Genomic DNA, 16642 nt, shown 5'->3' with positions numbered 1-16642 from the left:
CGAGAAAACAAAAAACTACTATCTCTCACACACGAACCGCACAAATCATAGCTTGCAATTTTAGCTGCAGATTTATTATCCGAATATATTTTGGAAAGTGACGTAGTTGAGTACTGACGTCAGAACTATATATCAACGGGCGATTTGTTCCCCCAAAATGTATCAAGCCCACGTATACGCTATCCATCATTTTCGTCACAAAATTGGTGCATCTCGCAACAAGTGGAGCTGGACAAAACATTGTTAAGGATGAAGCTGTACTACAGGCTATTTCTGAAGTGGAATATTTGTCGGTTTAAATGAATTTATAGGATTTCAGTAAACTTCTGAAATCTAGAGTAGGAGGAAATAGTAATGTAGAAGATACAAAAGAACTCTGTAGAAAATGATACTTTGCAATGATTGTGAGCATGACGAAAAAATTGAAATAGACATAGATGATAATAAAATACTTCGATTACTGCACAATAAATACAAACCAGTTAAAAATAATGACGTTAGTTTTACAAAAAAAAAAACCTTCTCCCATTGTGATGAAATTTTGAATTGAACACATAAATCCCGATGACAATTCAGTTTTTAGCAAGTAAAATCAAAATTGATTTCTAAATATTACACACAAATTTCAAAACATTCATCTAATATTTTTCCGTGGGCATACATTTTGCCCATTTCAGGTACTTTTTGCACAATATTGTATGTTACCAAAGCGAAACAAACCAAAAAACTCACAGTTGCTATTATAATATCAGTTTTTTATAAAAGAACTTACAACAGACAATCCTATACTTAACTTTAAGTACATCAATTAACTATCTTAGACAGTTTAGACGCTAACTCCAAAAGTTTCACGTTTAACCGCATTAAAGTTTAATGTACATTTTAAGTTCTAAGTAATAACCTCAAGAGAATAAGTTTCGATTTAATTCAAAGAACCCAGACAAAATTGATTTTGCTTGATATAGAACGGTGTATCGAAATTGTGACGTCATTTTCGGAAAATCTTTTTAAAATTGCATTATACTCACTCCATCAATAACAGCATTATTTTATTGGATACATTACTGGGTCCCAATTCTGCTATTTACAATGGCCGATGAATGAATGAAAATTGGCTTAAAATGATACTTTTCGTATTCTTTTTAACATTTTTTCTACACAGTAATTAAATTTTGAATGGGACGGTACACTCAAGGTCAACACAGTGAATTTCCAATAATTGTGTTGGAAAAAATGCTAAAAAGAATAGGAATAATTTAAAATTTAATCCAATAAAGTTAAATATTTACAAGTTAAAAAACAAAAAAAAATATTAAATTAAAGCATCAACAAATTCATCGGCATCGCTGCCGGCTGGGAGTGTACCCAAAAGGCTGGCAGCATTGCCACGTTGAATGGCAATGCTAATCCTCTGAGCGAGGTAAAAGCCAGCCTTTGGGTCACGAGAAGTGTCAACGAGACGCTTTGCTAGGTCTTTAAAAAGCGTTTTGGCACTCAGTCCCCACGGCCCAAAAGTTTCAACCCCAAACTAATCCAATTACCATTTCTTCTTAGGCCATTGTAAATAGCACAATCGGGGCCCAGGTGATGGAAAAATGACTTCAAAATCTAGCTGGATCGGACTAAATGTGGAAAGGGGAGGACCAGATGATATGGCTGAATTTGGAGAAAGCCTATGCCCAGCTGTGGACTATGATAGGCTGAGCTGATTGATTGATTGATAATTGGATTTATCAACTGATGAAAATTTCAGATCAACATTTTTTAATGTTTTCGATTGTGACAAAAATACTGTATTTTTTGTCACAATCTTTAATTAATTCCTGGAGGTATGAGCGATACGATTTCGTTTTCAGTTACACCTTGTAATATTGAAATTAGTAGTCACTGATGCATAAATTAATTAATATAAATGGCTTCGATTTGAACTATAATTGGCAATATGACCGTATATAATCGATCCTTTTCATATCCTTTCATCTGTATAAACCATGAATTTGTGGTTTCCTTTGTAAGCTATCTGCCCTAACATTCAATACATATTTGGTTTATATTATTATTTCACTATTATCACAACTCTGTTTAACCAAATCCATGAATGTGAATGGCAGCTAACCTCAGACTTGTATTATTGTGATTGATTTTGATTCTAAACAATTTAGTACTTTAATTTATCATTTAATTGTACGTTGGTTAGCAATGGAAGTTGGAAAACTTAAAAGTGAAGCTTGGATTTTAATCAAATGACAAGCCAGCTTGTACACTTTAGGTCATCAATTCGTTTTCTTTACAGTGAGTTGGTAGTTTTTTTCAATCTAAATTTTTCCCTTTTTTCTATTTGGAATCCAATCTTATTGAATTAATCAAAATTATGAAGTAGATAATCCATGGCTTTTGAGTGAACGTTATGTCAGATGTTTATAAACTGGAATTGACAGAGAATCTTTCAAACATAGCGTTCAACAGAATTCGGCTTGAATGAAAAAGTTTTTCAAAAAGTCTTCGCACGTATATCTTAGCTTACCTTGCGGTGGATGCCATACTTCTTGGCCACGGAAGCCCGGAACAAGTTTGGACAAGATTGGCGAACTTGTCAAATTGGGTTTACGACTTCGTAGTTCGGGGCTCATCCTATCTGTGTAAGTTATGTTCGCACCGGAATGACGTGGTTGTCCAGTTTAATGATGTCATTGTGCGAATAGTTGGTCAAGACGATGTAATTAGTTTGCTATGGACTTCATGATTGGGAAATCTTAATGAAAGGCTAACTAATGGAGTAAATTAGCTGTAAGATGATACGCTTTCTTTATTTGATTGATGTAATAAATTTACAAGCTTAGCTTTCGTTGGAGCAGTCAATTCATCTGACTCTGTTTCGGACTTTTGGAATGTTCATACGTCAATACGTTCTCTTTAAATGTGTATGCCAAAAGGCCCTCTCTCTTCTTCCTTCTACTTTTTTTATATAGGACTGATTTATGAAAGTAATAAATATTTTTTCTCATCATCTTAAACATATGATAATCAAATTAATAATATGATAAAATGGCAAGAGGCTGTTTTAAGGATTGATTGAATTATGTGTATGTGCTATAAATATGAGTAAGCTCCTAGTTTGCATTCTATAATCCTTTGAAGTCAGTCCAAATAATAAAAAATGATGAAATAGCTTAAACTGAATGTTTTTTTTTCGTAGCGATACGTGTTTTGGAAGGATCTACATTAATATTGTTATTGAAATAGGTATCATATTGTAGTGGCTTATAATAATCAAATAATCAGTTTAATTTTCAAAATCCGATCGTTGTTCACCACGGCAGTCACAACTATTGCAAACATTAAAAATCTCAAATCCCATCCTCTGCACACAGCATCACACTGCGATCTCTAGCCAAGCGATTCTATCTCCACAGTTGAAACTTCAGAAATGATAAACTGGTGTTTATACTTACAAGCATATAAAGTAAGAACATTAAACTGCAATAAACTGGACGGGGTAGGACGTGCTCTAAATTGTTTGACTGTACAGTGAAGTTGAGGCCGGTTGGTTGCCGCACATTCCGATTGGTCATTGAGGTCAAATATTTGATGGGAGTTTTTAGTTAAGTACATTTTGGCTGGATACATTTGTTGAATGCTTTGAGTGTGTGAAGATGTAGTTAAGTAAGGGAAATCAAGTAAATGTGGATGATGAAAAACGTAGGTGATGATCATAAAAATGTGAAATTCCAATTCGATTGTTGATTTTAAACAAAACCGCTCTATGTGAATCCGAATGAGCTACGACTCGTTAAGTTGTCACTTTGTTACCTTCATAAGGTAACACTTGCTTAGAATATTTTAACTATGGTCCATAAAATTTTACTAATTATGCAAATATTGACTTATCCACTAAAGTATTCTTCGATAGTGATGATTTTTTAAATATCTATTGTGTAGTTTAATGAATGTCCAAAAAAACACGAATTTATAAAACTAAAGTGAATGAAACGCGTTGTCATTTTGTATCGTTCTGATATAGACAAAAACATGTCTTATATTTTTTTGTTATGTATATGGTGCCTAAAACTAGATTATTCGTTTCATAACCAGCCATCATCCCTATTCACTACGCTTCTACCGTCCAGACTCCATAGCGACAATAGTTTCCGAAATCGTATTCCTTCATTTATTTCCTCTCATTTCACAACATGCACTTCATTGAAAACAGTCTTAATTATGAAGTAGTTAACCGAAAGCTTGGTGGATGAAACTTCGATGACCTAACTACATTTTTTTCGAAAAGTCATTATAAAGGGTTTGGTCCAATTAAAGCTAATGGATGGAGTTTCAGTACGGATGTCCAAAACAAAGACGCAAGTTACAAACTCCATACTGTATATCATGTCGTGGCAATTTGGGAATTAGTTAACTGAAGCGTCTGCGGTCATGGGTGTATACACAGTTTTGTTTGATTAAGAATTGTAATTGATTTATGTATAAGATAATTTTGTATGACTTGTATATGTATGAATGTTTTGCAGACTTAGGATTTGTGGAGTTTACTTTAATTATTCTCGTTTTTTTAGGTTTTCTTTGAAGACGCTTTTAATCAAATCGAGCCATTGCTCGATTTGATTAAAAGCGTCATACTAAATGGTATGTCACGAAATGCATGCCTATCAGGCAGTGCAAATTCGTTTCTTATACCCTTTTTTGCTTTTTTGGCTGTTTAGTAGAAGTGCCAAAAAGGCTAAAAACAGTGGCAAGATCAGTAAATTTACCAGCATTTGGACTGGCTTGGGTTTTTGATTCGTTATTGGCGGGTTATCAACGTTTTACAAGGTGTATTGCACCATCTCATTTTCACAACTGCAACAGAAGTTGCGTTAGAAACTCAGCTGGGCCTCGGAAGAATTTGGACTCCCGCAGCTCCGTCCCCACTTATGAGGAGACACACAGATTGGTTTAAGCTGGTAAGAGTAGGGACTAGGGAGTCGGAGGTATGTCATGAGAATTTCTCCCTAAGTAAAAATACTTAGTCTCCAAATTCTCGCTCAGAACTTCTGAATTAGAACATTTAGATAACGTCAATAGCGGTCTGCGATCCGGAACTGTTGATAGGGTCGGTCGCAGCCGGCGCCAATTAATTGCATTGATTCCTATGACGCCATTACTAACTTAGCTACTGCTTCCGTTCATTAGCAGGTCACTATATCTTCCGATTGTCTTAGTCGTTTATTATGGACTGTCGAACTTAGTACATCGAGTTAGTCTATTCAACATACCAAGTTATGCAGAACTGATTATGTATCAATTTTTTTTAAAAATCTTAAATTAGGGGAATTTTAACAAACTACTAGTTGTGATAGTAACTGTCGTGAGAATGATTCATTATTAAATGATGTAACGGTTTACTCACGCGTAGTTATCGGGGTAGCCCGACTAGTTTCGGACCCAACCGGAGTCCTTAATCATGAGCAGACGCGGCGGGATCGCGAGTCGAACTGACGTCAGCGGTCGCGCATCTCGCTGCATAGCGCCGCGCTCGCGCCGTGAGCGGCGGAGGGGTCGGCGATGCCGGTGTCGCGGGTGGGGGGTCCGCCGTTGTCATCGTCATCATCCGTGCTCCCGTACCGGCTGAGTCGGTGCATACCGTGCTGACCGCGTCGCACTCCAGACTTAGCGTCGTTTGAAGTGACGGAGCATTCAGTGCTGGTTTACACGCTGGTGGCAGTGTCCATCCACAATCTCTGTTAAAATTCGGGTGACGGCTGATTTCTATAGCCTCCCGTACTTTCCGCGGCACGAAGTATTTTTCCCTCGCTAGTACGGAGGCTTTGTCGAATCTTATGTAGTGAGCCGTCCCCGCATTACAGACATGTTCAGCCACTGCCGACTTCTCGGTGTCCATACTCTTCATGCTGCGTATGTGTTCGTCAAGTCTGGTTGCTACATTGCGCCGGGTTTCCCCAATGTAGCTCAGGCTGCAGTCGCACGGTATTTTGTATACTCCCGGAACGCTTAAACGATCCTTGTCCTTGGGAGTGCGGACCATCTGTCGCAGTTGTCCTGGCGGTCGATAGATCGTCTTGATGCTATATCTTCGGCGTAACAAGCGACCTATCTTGTCAGTGACTCCTTGTACGTATAGTAAGTACGCAGGAGTGCGTTGAGCCTCCGCCGGACGCTTGCGAACTTCGCCCGTAATTCCCAGGAGACGTCTGCACTGGCGCCACTGATAACCGTTGCGCTCTAATACGTCACGCACATGCCTAAGTTCCGCATCAACGTATTTGTGGTCGCATAGAGCAAGTGCTCGGTTCAGCAGCGTACGAGGCACCGAAGATAGGTGTGAGTGGTGGTGATGAGAGTCGGCTCGTAGGTACCGGTCTGTGTGCGTCGGTTTCCGGTAGACGGTGTGAGTCACGCGTCCGTTCGGCTCTCGGATGACCAGCACATCCAGGAACGGTAACTTCCCTTCGCTCTCCTCCTCCATGGTGACCTCTATCTTCGCATGCACTTGGTTAAGGTGTGACGTCTGATCCTTCAATGCGTCCCGGGTGACGACAGCAAAAACGTCATCAACATATCGCCACCAATATCGCGGTTTAACACTGGCGGACTCCAGTGCTTTTTCTTCGAACCACTCCATAAAAATGTTTGCTACAACGGGCGCAAGAGGCGAGCCCATGGCCACTCCGTCAATTTGGAGATAATAGTCCCCACGCCACAGAAAATATCCGCTTTTCAAACAGAAAGCGATGCTCTCAACATAGCCAGTAGGTATTGTAGATCCGCATAAAAGGGTAGTTATTATTTGAATGACTTCATCTACTGGTACGTTGGTAAACAGCGACGTTATGTCGAAGCTAACCATTATTTCAGTGTTCTGCAGCTGTATACCATTCAGTAACTCAACAAAATGACGGGAGTCTCTCACGTAGCTGCTCGTTTTGCCCGTGTATGGCTGTAACAGTGTAGCCAAGTGACGCGACAGTTTATAGGTCGGTGCGTCTACTTGGCTAACTATAGGTCGTAGGGGCCAATTAGTTTTAAGATTTTTTGGCAAACCATAAATTTTGGGTGGTGTCGGATTTTGTGGACGTAGTTGTGCTACCAGCTCCTTGTCACCTATGATGTGGAAAAGTTTGTTTACTTTCGTCGTGACTCGAGATGTGGGGTTGTAAGTAACTTTACGATAAACACTTGTGTCGCCCACCATTTGCGTTATTTTGTATTCGTACGCTTCGGTGTCGACGACTACAGTGGCGTTACCTTTGTCGGCTGGTAGCACTAACAGTGACTCATCATTGCGCAACTCCCGCAGGGCACTAACCTCCTTGAGGGTAATATTGCTCTTAGGTAGGGGAGACTTACGCAACCCCTGCGCGAGCGCGGCGCTATGCAGCGAGATGCGCGGCCGCTGACGTCAGTTCGACTCGCGATCCCGCCGCGTCTGCTCATGATTAAGGACTCCGGTTGGGTCCGAAACTAGTCGGGCTACCCCGATAAATACGCGTGAGTAAACCGTTACATCATTTAATAAACTACTAGTTTTTAATGTATAGACCTCGTATATGATCCCTCGATTATGTTATCTTTAAAGTATGTGGGAATCGATACGAAAGAAAGAATTTAATGAGACTATTTTTTGCATTAACCATAATTATGATTTCACTGCACTTATAGCCGAGGTGTAAGGTGACGGTTTCGATTCCCATGTACGTCGACAATTTGTGTGATCCACGAATGCTTTGTCTGAATCAGGGTGTCTTTGAGCATGTGACTTGAATGTTCGTCAAACCCCGCAGCACAAGGAGTAAATTCTAGACAAAGGAAGAGAGAATAGGTTAACAAAAAATCAATACTTTATTTTCTTAGGACTATCAAAAATTATATTATGTGAAAAATAAGTTATTTTGATTATGTGAAACATTATAATGTTTCTAAAAACGAAAAATAATTCTGTACTTTTTTAAATTGACAGTTATTATCAAGCAGGTTATATATTTACACGTTTTTCCACACGTACGAATAGCTTATAATTAAAACAGTCGCCAGAATTTATAATTTGATAACTTACTTAAGAATTCCATTTCATATTACGTCCATTTAGGTAGGTATAAGATATATTCGAAGTGACTATTATTAAAACACATTTGCCTGGTAACTAGAGAATTTATTATTTTAGTAGGAAGCTTTTCACAAATCATAGTAAAAGAGGTTCGGTGTATAAGGGGGACGCTGAATTACAAAGTGAAGAGCGACGTCTTTCGTTCACAACTACAATGATCTTTATTTAAAAAGTAGTAGTGGGAGGCGATCAGATAATCATTAAACTATTAATTGTTTTTCCCAATGTGGTTTTTGGACAGGCTTTGGCAAAAGACCAGCAAAAAACAGTATAACACTAAATCATAAAAATATGCTTTATTAAAACAACACAAAACTACCGATTGCATTTGTTTTTGAATGGCGCCGGACTAAGGCATTTAGCCCTTAAAATTTATGTCAAATGCACAACGTCATTCAAACACAGAATAAGCATGCTTGGATCAAACAAATGCTTGTAATTTTCGGAGATCGAACAAACGTCACGTCGTGCCCAAGGACACGGAGACTTAAACCACTGGGCAGTCCCTGCAATATTAATTATGAAACTCAAAGAACACGAACAAATTAATTCCTTGCCAAAATAAATAGCACAAAATTTCACTATAAGCAGCGTTCCATTCTGATTTACCTACAAGTTACCTTTGTATTTATCTTTCGCTCTCCTGGGGAATCAAAGTCAAATAAAAGCGAACAAAGATCAACAAAAACCCGCCGACACGTACAAACAATATGCCTATTGCTTCGCACATATTATGCTTTGTATAATAAAGCCTGTTTGCTTCCTGTTACCCTTTTTTTGCAGGTTTTAAGAAGATCAGAGATTAGATTAGGCGTAGGAAGAGTGCGTTTTAATCGAAGAGCTGAATGGAGAGATGTGGAGTCGAGAGAATCGGCATATTTAACTGGGTTCCCTAAAAATAGGTGATTGTTTTCATATCTAGCAGCGGTTTTTAAATTTCAACCAAGATTTGTTTTAAAACTGCTCATAATATTTGAACTGGATAAGAAGAGATGGTCAGAGAGATTTACTGTTTTATTTTCCTTTTTTTGTACAGAATAAAAAAATACGTATCCAATTTTTTTTGTAAATCTATTTGACGGACTAATTAGATACTATTTTGTTACCTAATTCTCATACAAACCAATTGTAAAAGGCTCACGAACGGCATAAAAGAGATAAGCTCTTGGAGACAAGAAAAACTTGAGTACAAAAACACAACGCTATCAACTTTCATCCTCTTGAGCCGAATGGAGTGGGATTTGGAATAAGATGTTACGTCCAATACAAATAGATTATTACACGTATTTTCAGTGAGGAAATTATTGTTTCTGATTGGATCTATTTTCGTCTTTACATGATGAGATATAGAACTCGTCAGATTTAAACAATACTTACAATAAGAGGTCTTTATTTTATTGTTCCGTTTAAGAAGAATAAATACGGAACAAACTTACTGAGATACCATTGTCTGTTTGTCACTTTATCTCTTGAACTGAGGGTTATTAAGGTCATAACTTTGTTGTGATGATTAAAATTGTGGACTCTTCCCAGTCGCTTAATATTGGTTTCACCAGTCCAATTTGAAGTATTGTCTTCTATTTTATTGAATTAATTTCTCTAATTCAAAAGCGGATTTTATTTAACATACAACACAGCAGGATATTTTAAATTAATAGTAAGAATAAGTATTACAACTATAAAGCAACTATGTGGTTGTGAGCAACATTATTCGTATACACAAAAATACATGACAGATCACTTAAAGTGACCATAAAAACAGGTAAAAGACCTTCAACATACAAAGACAGAGCCCGCAAAGCATCATTACAGTGCATAGCTGCGTACAACTAATAAAACAAACAGTTTATCTCAGACATATTACAGTTGACTTTAAAACGACAAAATTGAACGAAGTCTTCTATACATCACGACGAAGATAAGAGCTGCTTTGAACACGTACAACTTGAACCCATTAACCTTTTAGTTTATTATTAAGTACACTACAAAGTGCTAAAAGTACCTGTTTGCTGGTTATTGTCGTATGGACTTATGGTCGCTGCATGAATGCAGTCTGGTTTTTAATATTTTCAGGCAATTTTTTTTTTCCAGGGTAAGATAGAAAGATGTCTGGAGTGAGCTAGTGTGGTGATCAATGTTTAAAGCTTTCCGATGTGGGTATACTCACGCGTATTTATCGGGGTAGCCCGACTAGTTTCGGACCCAACCGGAGTCCTTAATCATGAGCAGACGCGGCGGGATCGCGAGTCGAACCAGTCGGGCTACCCCGATAAATACGCGTGAGTAAACCGTTACATCATTTAATAATGAATCAGTCTCACGATAGTTATTATAAAAATATGGGGATATGTTGTGACTACCAGTGGGTTGTATATAGACTCGTATTATTTATTTGTCAACAAAATAACTGTTGATCCTGTTAGAGATTGGTAGAGTTATTTAATGATGCAACGGCTACTCACGCGTAGTTATCGGGGTTTCCTGACTAATTTCGGACCCAACCGGAGTCCTTGATCAAGAGCTGACCTGGCGATTTTCTCTGACATATCGTAATAATTTATTTTTTTATCTTTTCTGTACTTTTTTGATACTATTTGGTTTATACCACCTGAACATACATTTTTAATTGTCAAAAAGCTATAGATCTCTGAATTTGAGTGTTGGGAAGTGATACTGACAAGATTTGATATACTGAAATTTATTTATCATCGTAAAAACTTTGCTGAGCCTCGATTTTCAGTATTTTTGAATTAAATGATCTTGAAAATTTAAACTGTCTAGTCCATAAGTCTTGGGGTACAGCTTGATGACGGACGGACTGACACCGGAGTAGTACAGAACCCTTAAAAGAATTATAATATCTTTCGAAAACACTCATAAAATGTATTAAAATCACGAGCAATGACCCTTATTTAAAAACAAGTACTTGAGAGCTTATTAAAATTTTAATCGTAGATAAAAGGACGGTATCCGAACGAAAATAATTTAACAATTTTGTTCTGAAGGACCGAAACTTTTATAAAGCTTTGAGAGTTCATTTTGATTGAGAACATTCCTTATGATTATTTTTAATGGAGGTTTTATATTGAATGTTCTTCTTTGATTACTGAAAAGTTGCTTCATCACTTTTTTTTTAATCGAGAGAGAAAGAATTAGACCTGGTTGCAACAACCAATTTAAACAAGGGGATGTACAGTTTTTTTTAAGCAAGCTTATATACTGCTTTGGAATCAAAGTAGTCAAAACGACTATTTATACAAATCTAAAGTTGAAAAAAGGTTTCACACATATATATAATGCTGTAAAATTTTCAGATCAATCGGAACCCGGTAAATGGATCAATAAATGTAACTTCAAAAAGAAAAATCAAAAGCTTGTAATCTGTAGACTTTTGACAACTCATGAATATAATTACTCAGGACTTGGCGGTAGCCTCAATTATGGCAGACCAAACTACTGTTTGATTACAAACTCGAAATGTAATTTCAAAGTTATTTATAGGACTCAATATCAAAATCGAAAAAAGTTCTATTTTTATCGAAGAAAAATGAAACGTATTGAATACTGTGGATAGCAGTTTTTACTCTGCAATTACAAAGTGTACACAAACCAGAACGAAATTACGTCTATATATAGATAACTATCGAATGTAGGTTTACCAATCCACTATTTGAAACGCAAACAGTTTTTTATTTAACCTGCTGCTTCCAATTTAAACACTATTTTAACATTGATTAAGGTCCATGTTAGAGTACAAGCATTTCATAATGATATAGACGTTAGAAAATAGAACGCGTTACGTATTCAAATAATGTCTGGATATACATTCTATGTTATTGAAAGAACGGCTCCCACACTAAGGAATTTATTCCTTGTACGCAAGTTTGTGCACAAAGACTCAGAACAATCATTCGTTGATCACACGAATTCTTGTCCCACATGTTGCGTTCAGCGGATTCGCCGTGGCAACTATTTATTAATCGACTATCCATGCAAGTAGAGACACCCTTTTTCCCTTTTTCAGTAAGGCAAAGGAATCCTCATGGAGAATCAGTCCTTCAGGGGAGAGAACGGGTAGTGTCAGACTCTTGCTGACTAAACCTAAGCCGCCGTGAAACGTCATCCGCGTTTGTGTGTCGGTGTATGGCAATGCGTTGCAATCCTTCATTCACAAGTAGAGATACCTACCATGGAGAAACCGTTTCATTATTTTTGTTTCATAACATTTTTCACACCCTGCAGTAAGTTTTTATCAGACTTTAAGTCGTCAAACCCAGTTTCGTAACTCAGTATATGTCAAACGCAGTTTTAAATCCAGAATATACAAACAAAACCAGGAGGCGTGACCTGTCCTCCAATCGCGAGATCCACTTCGCTTTTTATTATATTCGAGTATAAACAATTAAAACTTTTTTGCGAGAAAGGGAAGGCGGGAAATTCAAACGTATAATGACAAAAGTAGAATAAAATATGAATGGAAATAGGATTGTTTGGAACTTTTTGGTACGCTGATGGGATAATACTGAACAAAGGATTTTTTTATTCGTAAAAGATAATTTAAATATCAATATCGGGAATGTTTTGTAGATGGGAAATGTTTACAAGCTGGTTTAAGGCCGGCCAATTGTGTTTTTAATATAAAGACGATGCAAAAGGAGAATATTTTTAACATAGGTTGTTTTAAAAGATTATGTATTTGTCCTAAATTTGAGCATAGGAATTACATTTTGCTTATAAATATTTAAAAAAATATTATTAAAAATAATCCTTACCCAAAGCTATCTGTTGGTATTACAACGGGGTTAAGCAAACATTGGTTGGTACTGTCATAAATTCGACAGGTGACCAACATTTCCAGTAAGTTTTTCTTTACTTTTCTATTTTAATAGAACCGTTTTGATGAATTTTATATCTATACTAATATATAAAGCTGAAGAGCTTGTTTGTTTGAACGCGCTAATCTCAGGAACTACTGGTCCAAATTGAAAAATTATTTTTGTGTTGAATAGACCATTCATCGAGGAAGGCTTTAGGCTATAAACCATCACGCTGCGACTAATAGGAGCGAAGATACAATGGAAAATGTGAAAAAACAGGTATAAATCATAACTTATATCTTCTACCCACGGGTACGAAACGCGGGCAACAGCTAGTAACCTTGTACGACTCATTAACTTTCTTTGATTACGTACCCTGGCCTTTTTCTTTTAGCTTTCTTCTTACTTAGGTACTAAGTCTCACACAGATCGCGTAACTTCATACGGACTATGTACCATTTTAAGTGTTTTATTTTTGTTACTCATCCACCAGTGTTTAAATAAGGATCGAGATATATCCATCAGCAACCCTAATTCTTTAATGGAATCCATAAAACAGTTTATTCTTAGATTTTTACTTTTATTTTATTCTGAGAAAATCTTCGTAGAGTTATCATATTTAATGCTTTTTAATAAATAAAGTAAAGAACAAAGTAATTTTAGATCAATCACTTCCTATTTAGTACTACATACTTAACTTATATAGAGTTCTTCTGCTTGTTAATATAATATGACTAGCTGACCCAGCAAACGTTGATTTGCCGAATAACTTTTTTTTCTAGTTGTTTGTATTTTTAATGCCACATTATAAAAAAAATAAAAACAAACAATTTCGTCCACAAAATAAAATATATTTTTTTAGTGTGAGTAACCCTTATCACTTAGGAGCATGAGAAATAGATGTTAGTCGATTCTCAGACATACTGAATACGCATATAAAATTTGGTAAAATCGGTTTAGCCGTTTCGGAGGAGTACGGTAACTAACATCGTGACACGGGAATTTTATATATTAGAAAGAAGAAGATATGATATTCCATAACTTTTTCAAAACACCAAGTAGCAAGCAAAGCTTGTATTATGAGGCCACTGATAAACATACTTGTAATATTCTAAATAGTTTTTTCTAATAGATGTTTTACCATCCTAATCTTATTTTTACTAATTACTTAATTATCATTGTAAAATTCTGTCCACGATTCAAAAATTACACCCAATCGCAACCCCGGAAAATTGCAAAAAATGACAATATCCTGTTAGTAGTCGAATATATTGAAGCTGATATACACCGCGAGAAATACGCATGTTGTAATACATTGCCGGCGAGGATACATCAGTTTTGGTTCCGAAGCCGAGCGACTACGCAATGTATCACAAGTTGCACGATATATCGCATCACCTAATGTGCCTTAAAGAACAGCCAATTAATTCTGTGATATGTTTTTCACAAGCTTTGTTTGTATTCCTAATAAAATAAAAACGGTTTTTCGTATTTTTAAACAATTCGAAAGACTTTTCCTGTTCCTTGTGAGCCTTTTATTTTGTTTTATTTTTGAATCGCATGACCTTTGAGAAACGGGAGAATGTAAGATAGGGGAAAGTCGACGCTTTTTGTCTCAATAAGATCTCGAAATTGGTTAATGTTTTTCTTCAATAGCTTCAAGGTTTGGAAGAGAATCTATTCTTGTTGGATTTATTTACAGAATGCGAAATCAATGTAAAAGCATATACATACGAGTATGAGGCTTGGGAGATATTTTTGTGACTTAAGCTGGTCGGCCCGGCTGTTATTCCTACATCTTTGAAACCCTAGTTCACATAAATGTTCACCTTTGTTTAGTCCTAGCTACCGCATTAGGTTAAGTAACCTGTAATGGTAGATTAGTGTGATAATTAAATAAATAAATAAAAATCTTTGAGAGTCGTTATAGGTAGTCAGAAGCTTGGAAGTCTGACAGCCAGTCTAACCAAGAGGTATCGTGTTACCCAGGTAACTGGGTTGAGGAGGACAGATAGTCAGTCGCTCCTTGTAAAACACTGGTACTCAGCTGAAACCGGTTAGACTGAAAGCCGACCCCAACATAGCTGGAAAAAGGCTAGGCTGATGATAAAGCTGGTCAGCCCGAGGCGACAGAGATTGGGAAGCAGTTGCCTCTTACAGCAAAGCAGTCATGGCAGTCAGGCTGGCAAAGGAAGCGGTTTAAAACGCGTCACAGAGAGTGACAGAGTAAAACGCTTTGGGACTCAGGAGCCTCGTGACGACTGCGGGTTTTTGGCACTGAATTATATTCAGCATTAAAATTCATTATTAAATTACACAGACGAGTTCAAAATACCTTGAACATTCAATGAACTCAAATACAAGTCTGTATAACATAGTACCTCAACCTTAAATCATAATAAATGATTATGGTCAACATTAAACAGTACTTCTGTCCCCCCTTTATATATGCAAAAAGTTTGAAACGAAACTTTGTATTAAATGCAAAAACTAAAACTATGCAAATTGTTGTTTGTTTAACAAAAAGTCACTGGTCGTGAGGCATGTGTTTGACAAACATCACTTTTAAAAACATAAAGTTGAGCTTTTAAAAATCAAAACGTTTTAACATACATGGCAGTTTTATCCAGTAAAAAAATAAATGTGGTGTTACGCATGTTCTCTCTTGACATAATCCTAACTTATATCAGCCTAGCTCTTTTCCAACTATGTTGGGATCGTTTTTTAATTTCGATGCCTTTTTCAGGCATTTTAGAAATTGAGATAAAATTAACTCTCTTTTTGCGTTTCCAAAATGTTATTTTTCTGTGGAGAAAGACCTGAAAGAAACTACATTAGTTACACTTAAAAATCAGAATGCAACAACAGCGTTAGTTAACAAAGCTTAGAAATCATCAAATAGTGAAAAAATAAATAATCTTTTCGACAAGAGTGCTCGGTGAAATGTAATTTGTGTATAGGCTCAATTTTCATGTTTCATGTTTGATGATATGACGACTCATCAAATATACTATAAAGCTTTTCAGTTCCCGCAAAAAGTTGGCTTCAATATTGGACCATTTTTATATTGAGCCAATTGCAAATATTTGCATGAACAGTTTTGGTCACAAATATTAATATGTGAAACATGCTGTCGAAAAGTTTATTATATTCTGGAAACATTTTTTGTTGGTAGAGATTTCTTATGAAATAAGATAATAATAATTAATAATAAATAATTCTATTTTTCTACTTCGTGTGTACATTATACGTTAAATAAATAAATACTAACTTTTGAAGTACATTTTGTTTAAAGACGCTTATGAAAATACGTTAAACTAATCAAATTTCTTCAAGAAAAACAGTTTATTTTCAAAAATTTACTTGAATGAATTTTATGGGACCAAATCGTCATCAGCTGATATAAAATATATTATATAGTTTATGAGTTAAATTTTTCGGTAGTTGCAAATCCGAAATTGTACATATAAAGAATAAGTTTCACCGACTGGTTCAACATTTTTTATTTGAAATAAACGTTTTGCTACAGAACCAACCTTATAATCATCTACTACGAGTATGATATAAATTCGTTCTACTACTTTCTTTATAAAGATAAAAATCAAATTAAAAATATTAAGAAAATAACTTTATGCTAATAATTTGTTAGAGGAATTGCAATTGTTTCAGCGCTGCGAATTTAATTTCAAGAAAATCTGGTGCATATTTT

The 16642-nt window shown here is 36.2% G+C and overlaps 1 protein-coding gene across 1 annotated transcript; it reads right to left on the bottom strand.

Annotated features, from left to right (window-relative positions):
* Positions 1-4845: 4845 nt before the first annotated feature.
* Positions 4846-7204, bottom strand: LOC113499589. Its single transcript, XM_026880100.1, has 2 exons — positions 6103-7204; positions 4846-4922 (listed from the first exon to the last, which is right to left on the bottom strand). Exons 1-2 carry the CDS (start codon positions 7202-7204, stop codon positions 4846-4848), a joined length of 1179 nt encoding a protein of 392 aa, XP_026735901.1.
* Between the last annotated feature and the right edge of the window lie 9438 nt (positions 7205-16642).

The sequence above is a fragment of the Trichoplusia ni genome, chromosome 12, assembly GCF_003590095.1.
Source record: "Trichoplusia ni isolate ovarian cell line Hi5 chromosome 12, tn1, whole genome shotgun sequence".
NCBI classification, from domain to species: Eukaryota; Metazoa; Arthropoda; class Insecta; order Lepidoptera; family Noctuidae; genus Trichoplusia; species Trichoplusia ni.
This window is presented reverse-complemented; position numbering and strand designations above follow the sequence as displayed.